The 7,136-nt window shown below is 40.6% G+C and overlaps 1 protein-coding gene and 1 long non-coding RNA gene across 3 annotated transcripts; both read left to right on the top strand.

The window, feature by feature from the left end:
- Nucleotides 1-2,893, top strand: LOC139580811 (uncharacterized). Its single transcript, XR_011676102.1, has 4 exons — nt 1-136; nt 1,114-1,183; nt 1,363-1,695; nt 1,980-2,893. It is a non-coding gene; the product is annotated as an uncharacterized lncRNA (long non-coding RNA).
- A 173-nt stretch (nt 2,894-3,066) lies between these two features.
- LOC139580810 (uncharacterized) lies at nt 3,067-5,841 on the top strand. Of its 2 annotated transcripts, none has more exons than XM_071409838.1 (4): nt 3,067-3,259; nt 3,401-3,559; nt 4,238-4,368; nt 4,844-5,841. In XM_071409838.1, the coding sequence occupies exons 1-4, from the start codon at nt 3,193-3,195 to the stop codon at nt 4,994-4,996; spliced, it is 510 nt and encodes a 169-aa protein (XP_071265939.1). In that variant the 5' UTR covers nt 3,067-3,192; the 3' UTR covers nt 4,997-5,841. The 2 variants fall into 2 exon arrangements, with proteins under 2 accessions (XP_071265939.1, XP_071265938.1); XM_071409837.1 differs by having other exon boundaries at nt 3,068-3,259; nt 3,401-3,772.
- The last annotated feature ends 1,295 nt before the right edge of the window (nt 5,842-7,136 follow it).

The following is a 7,136-nucleotide window of genomic DNA, read 5'->3' as shown; positions in this document are numbered from 1 at the left end:
CCTCAGTAAAGAGTAAGGGAAAGTTAAAAGGGGAATATCCACTCTCTCCACCCACTCACTTTTCCCACAGTTATAACCTGGGACACTGCATTATATGGATTTATTGGACAGAAGAACCTCCAGAGGCTGTGAGCTTGTAAGTGCATTATACCTACTATTTAGATCATTGTGTGATTGTGTGATTGTGTGTGTGTGTGTGTGTCAGGATTTATTAGTCACCTGACCTCGAGGTGACATCTCATGGTTACGCTCAGGGTCTCTTTCTCAGAATGACCTTTAGAGTCTGTGTTTGATGGTGAATTCAGCTGAACTGTGGGTGTTTCTTTGGCACTGAGGCTGAGGAGAGAGGAAACTGCATAAACTTGAAAATATTTTGGTGTACTCTGGGACTAGGGCTGACACAATTAGAAATCCCTGATCACGCTTGTAGGCGATGTCATGGCAATGTTGGCTAGCTAAGCTCATGCGCAGAAACACATCATCGGGTCTAACGTTGTCACCCGCCGAACTGCGGGACACATGAAAATGTGTCAGTTTGTCACTTTCATGACCTGACCTCCACAATCACCCGGCCTCAACTCAATTGAGATGGTTTGGGATGAGTTGGACCGTAGAGTGAAGTAAAAGCAGCCAACAAGTGCTCAACATATGTGGGAACTCCTTCAAAACTTTTGGAAAAGCATTCCAGGTGAAGCTGGTTGAGAGAATGCCCATTGTGCAAAGCTGTCATCAAGCCAAAGGGTGGCTACTTTGACGAATCTAAAATCTATAATATATTTTGATTTGTTTAACACTTTTTTGGTTACTACATGATTCCATGTGTTATTTCATAGTTTTGATGTCTTCAGTATTATTCTACAATGTAGAAAATAGTACAAATAAATAAAAACCCTTGAATGAGTAGGTATGTCCTAACTTTTGACTGGTACTGTATATATATTCCACTTTGACATAACAGAGCATTTAGTTTTACAATTAAATAAATTTTACTCCCACTTTGTAACACAATAAAATGTGAAGAAATCCAAGGGGTATGAATACTTTTGCAAGGCACTGTACATATACTCTTTAAGTTATTCATGTGTTGTGGTCTTTTTTTCTCTGTGCTTTAAGACAGATACACTCACTGGCAAAATGCTTCTGTTGTTTCTGTGTCTGGTTTTGGGAACTCCACAAGGACAAGGTAAATTTCAAACTGCAAACTTAGGTGAAATGATGTTTGTTTTGGTACAATACAGTACAATATAATACAGCATTGTTATATATGATAATGAACATGTGAATGTCCACTTTTATCATTGTATATATATGAGCATATGTATCATACTGATATCATCCATTGATATCCTTTTTGTTTTCCAGGGGTTAATGTAACGTGTGACAATGTATCGCTTTCAAAAGACCAGCAACTGACACTGTGCTGTACACTGGATTACACTGCCATACAAACTCTCAACCATGGGACAAATGACACAACATGTGTTACTGAGTGGTATGTATGGAAGTGTTCAGATATTGTAAAACGGAGTTGTACTGAAGACTGTCACATGGAAGAAACGGAAGCACCGTCACGAAAATGCTATTATACGAAAGGAATTGTTACAAAAGCTGATGAGGGTAAATACACTTTTTCCATTGGCACAAACTGTGGGACTGGTTCAGGGACAACAAGCTTTTTCAATGTTCCAGTTACTGGTGAGTACAATGCTAAAGTACAAAGCACTACATCAACTACTCCTGTGTCAATTCACTGTCCGGTAGGATATATGCTATGCTTTACCGGACAGTGACCAGTCTATATTGACTAGGGTTAAATGGGCCCTGAGTTTTTCCCGATCATATGATATGACCAGGAAAAGCTTTAGTAATTATTAAATGTGATAATACAATATTCCTATATAAATTCAATATAGGGCTTTGTACTGTGACGTTTGTGAGTATTCAGTGTGTTCACAGCAAACTTATCTTCATTTTCTCAGTGAAAAGTGTTGACAACGGGAGAGACCAACAAGATGGGAGAGACCAACAAGCTCCTGTATGGTTAGCCCTGGTTGTTATCATCAGCGTCATCGCTGTTCTGGGCGTTCTATTGTTTCTCAAAACTTCTCGTTCTGGCAGAGGATTGATGGAACGACTCAAGAGTTCTATGACCCAGAGCAACAACAATACTAATGAGAGCCCTGAAGGTTCAAGAGAGGCACTTAACATGGTGTCTGCATAACATTCAGCGTGAGCCAGTTGGCTTGTTGGTTCTTTCGAAATGAACTCAACGTTGACCTCTGCTATGTTGCTGTATGTCAGACGCATTCTATACCAATAAGACCTGTGTGGCTCAGTTGGTAGAGCATGGCGCTTGCAACGCCAGGGTTGTGGGTTCATTCCCCACGGGGGGACCAGGATGAATATGTATGAACTTTCCAATTTGTAAGTCGCTCTGGATAAGAGCGTCTGCTAAATGACTTAAATGTAAATGTAAGACACTACTCACTTTTGCACCTAAATTAGTTTTGCACCAACATTTGTGGAATCAGTTAGTGAAATCACTAATAATCGTCTTTCACAGAAAAAAAGGGATGCTATCTAGAACCTAACAGAGTTCCCTCGTCATCCCCATAGTAGAACCCTTTGAATAACTCTGGTTCCAGGTAGAACCCTTTTCATAACATATGTTTGTTAGTAAATGGAGTTGGTTTTGGTCTCTATATACTGTACATTGATGTGTTGTAATATTCTGTAATATTCTGCTCAACTCACAAGCATTGTTTTCATAACTACTAAGCTAAGCTTGTTTTTAGTTTTAGCCCTAACTCTGACATAATATTCTGGGATTCATGTTTTTTTTTATGAATATAAAATGTTATTGATTTGTGTACAAATAAACTTTTGGAAATAACCAGTCTTCATAATGTTATTTCTCTCATATAGAGCTTGTTGTCTTGTACCAAATTATTATCACCAACAATAATGTACATTTCAGTTATCAAAGCACATACAGAGTACCTGTCAGCAGAAAATAACCACAACACTTCCTGTGAACAAGTCAGCAGAGGAAACTCTTCTCTATCCATTTATTCAGTTGTTCTTCATTTTACCCTGCCAAAAGACAGTTCACCAGTCAGTTGTGAGTGTTTTGTGTGTGTGGAAGAGTGTGTGGAGTTCTCTGATAAATGCAGCTGGTACCTTGGTGGCAGGATGGATGTTCTGTTGTGGAGATGTGTGCTGGGACTCCTCTGCACACCTGCAGTGCTCACCTGGACAGGTAAGTGAGTTTTTAGTTGACCTTAAATGGACAATAAACCTTCAGACAAAAAACAAGGAGGACCAAGGTGGCATTCTTGTCTTCATAATAACAATATGTCTAAAACCTGGGCCCCTGTCTATCTATCTCTCTCCCTGCAAGTTTCCCAGAGCCCCAGTGCCGTATCTCTGATGAAGGTCAACTCCTCGGCCGAGATCCTCTGCTCCACATCGCTACCCGACCCCACAGGCCTCTACCTCATGGGTCGATTCCACGACAACAGAGATGTGCTGTACTTGTCGATAGCTGACAGAGCAGTCGGTAAGATCACAATCCACAATGGGTTCAGAGGTCGGGTCACAGTAGAGCCAGACCAGGACCAGGAGGTCAAGCGGTGCTGTGAGTTCACACTGAGGCTGTCCCAGCTTGGGGTGGAGGACACAGACAGTTACTACTGCAGCTGGAGGTACTACGATACCAAAAGGAAAGTGCTGGTACAGCGGCACAGTAATGGCACCATCATCATTGTCAGAGGTACAAATATTTATTTTTTTATTAAAGAAGAAGAAGAAATGTTATTCATCAGGGTTAGAGTGAATTCCATTTTTCATTCAGATTGTCTTTCTCTTCCTGGATTAACAAAGAATTGGTATCCAATCATTATTCTAGAATTGTCTGTTACACACTTTTTTATGATGCGGTGTGAAAATATCAATCGCTGCAATTTCAACGACATACCACAACTGATGTAAGTCGTTTTAATGTGGCTAGTACTAGCTATGATCATGATTAGTGCACAAGATGTTAGGTATTGTGTTCCAATATGTGCAATATGGACTCACCATATTCCTTTGAATTTCTTTTGAATGAGTTTTCCCTGAGCAGTTGACCAAGCCAGGAAAAACTCTGGGTCAGAGTCAAAGGGCAATAAGGCCCAGAGTTTTTCAAGAAGACATGAAGCTGAACCACTTCTTCTAATTCCCTCTCCCCTCCATACAGAGAGAGATCCAGAGAAGGGCTGTGGCGGCGGTCAGACCATCATGGAACTCATCTTGATTGTGCTGAGTTGGACGGCCTTCATCGTCATCTTATTCCTCTTAATTGGAGCTCTGGTGTGGCGATGCACACGGGTAAGCCAATGTTTCCCTTATATTTGCCACTGCAAAAACATTCAAATAGTAATTATAATCATTTTCGGAATGGTAAAACGTTTTCAGTGTAACATTAAACATATTGGAGCAATATATTTTTTTTATAAGATTATCTTTGAGAACTAACAATCACCATTCTCAGGGAGAATCTGAAATTCCAAAAATGTCATGGGCTGGGTTCAGAAAGCATAAGAACAAGGCATAGGCCAAGGCTAAATGTGTAGAATTGCAGGAAATTATCTTTAAAACTGAAAATTCTCTCAGTCCCATGACAAAATGTGTAGAATTGCAGGAAATTTGCTTTAAAACAGCAACATTTTGTCTCTGTGGCCAAGAGGAGGGCCTATAAAACTGTGCCTTTGTCCATGCCCACTAACCCCCCCCCCCCCCCCCCCATTCTGGATGAAGTCTATGAACTTAATATGAATTTAAACATCTCTATGTTTTCCTACAGACCAAAAAGCACTACACACCAGCCAGGGACAATAGAAGACACCACCATCACCACCACCAGCATGTGTGTCCACAGCACAGGCCTACTGCTGACCCACAGTTCATCCACCCCAGCAGCTCTCCAGACCATGTCGACTTTAAAGGGATACTGTAACATTGAAGGGAATGTTATTCTGCAATTGCGGTAATAATTTACCTTTAGAGTGTCTACATAGTTAGGTCTACTGTCTGTTCTCACAAATGGAATGTTCTTTAATTACTATTTTTGGCTAGATTTCAGATATATTTTCAGACGTCTGTCTGAGCAATCCATTATTTGCGTTTATTTGCCAAGTTGGTAGTTGTGCATTTCTGTTCATTGCATCTTACAGAAACATCAGTGCAATTAAATAGTGTGCAATTCTGTGCATTTGTAGGCTACTGTTCTCATGAGCTCTTTCTCACGAAATGTCTGTTTTTCTCTTCTTTTGTGTCTCCACTTCCGATTGTTATGGGAATTGTCTATGTTAACAGAAAGACTCTTTCTATGTGACTCAGTGATACTAACAGCAACGTACCATACCACATCCTGCAGTTTGATGTCTGACAAGCTTTCAGATCATATATCGGCTGCCTAATGTGTGAACAGGTCAATTGTTTTGTTTTTTGCACATCCAGCAGATTTAAAAGTGTTTTCGACAATGTTGAGCTAATCTGTTTGATTATCCTGCTCTTCATCTGACATGTCCTAATGTTACCAAGCTGAATATAAATTCCACGCAAGTCAGAGATATAAAATAGACATGTGTCAGTCAAGTCAACACATGCCCATTTAAAGAGATATTGCTGCATGACTTTGTATTTATGGATTCCCTGGTCTCCCTGACAGACAGCGGCGAGCCCCAGCTGTTTAGTTGATTTATATATATATTTTGGGGGGGTTGCGTGTTATTTTCGCATAATACGGGTCACAAATCAGTTTGCAAACAATGTAAAAAAATAAATAAAGCTGCATACAGACATGGTCTCTTTTTGCTTTCTTGAGTAAGGCAGCTTCAAAATGCAGGTGTTTCAGCCTAGCTCAGTGATTTCTGTGGTGGTGGAGCAGCCAGCGGAAAATATGGAGCATAGAGGTTGGTAATGTTCTTTAGTTGCACCGTGATTGGCTCAGTGTTCTGTCACTCATGGGGACACTCCATCACTGCAAAATCTACGGGGAGAGTTAAAAAATTCAAGCCCCTTGGGTGCTGCCATAGATTTACATTAGAAGAGCCCAACCAAGCAGGCTCAAGGTCATTGGCACAGATAGAATAATGTCAAATCACATTATATCTACCATAGCTTTGATTGTCGTCAATCTATTGGCAAATCCTTCTCAATCCTTGTCATATGAAGATAAATTAATGATAAAACGTATCGGTGCTCATCGGCCATAAACATTACACAACAAGTTGGAAGTCGCAAATTCAACAATGAGTGGTTTGAAAAGAATCAGTGGCTAACTGGAAGCTTCGCGAAGCAATCACCAGCCTGCTATTTAGTGGAGAGGGTGTGTGGTCCAGGTCCAGGTTTAAGGGTCTCTTTTCCAAGCTTAAAAGGATAAACATTCACTCGTAACACACCATGGGCCAGGAAAGGTTGAATACATTGAGCATGCTGTCAATCCAGCATGACTTCTGATGCGTTCAAAACAACTGGGAACTCTGAAAAAAAATCTCAGACTGGGAAAATACTTTTTGAACGGTCATCCAACTCAGAATTCCAAGTCGGAAACTTGGGCCTCTTTCTAGACCTCCGACCTGAAGATCACTAACGTCATGAATGAACATTGTTTTTTTTGGGAGTTCCCAGTTGTCTTGAAAGCACCATAAATCCTGAGAATGCCAGACTTTGATGACAAAATTTTCCCACAAGAAGGACCACCGTGCCACCTTCCTGTTCAAATGAGCACAGCACAACAAGGTGAGTCCAAAAGGGTATTGTATGCTGCTGCATAAATGATGTAATATGTCAGGGAGATATGTATACTGTAGCTAAGAAAGTAATACTAAGTGTATGTTGGTAGTAAGCTCTTAGTAGCCCATGTGCGTCACCCTAATAATCTGGTCCCTTTCCCACTCATAACTTAGCCTACTTTTCTGACTTGGTGGTGCACATGTAGCCTATAGCCTGTTTTAGAGAAATGTCATCATTAAATATTGTAAGAGCTTTCCTTGTCTGCTTATATGCCCCCTTATTTATCCTACGGTTCTGACTTGGTGTACAGGGACAATACTGTAAGAATGGACCATGTTCTGAATTCTGTTGCTGTACAT

This window comes from Salvelinus alpinus, chromosome 7 (genome assembly GCF_045679555.1).
Source record: "Salvelinus alpinus chromosome 7, SLU_Salpinus.1, whole genome shotgun sequence".
NCBI classification, from domain to species: Eukaryota; Metazoa; Chordata; class Actinopteri; order Salmoniformes; family Salmonidae; genus Salvelinus; species Salvelinus alpinus.
Note: the sequence above shows the minus strand (reverse complement) of the source record. Positions and strands in the feature narration are given on the sequence as shown.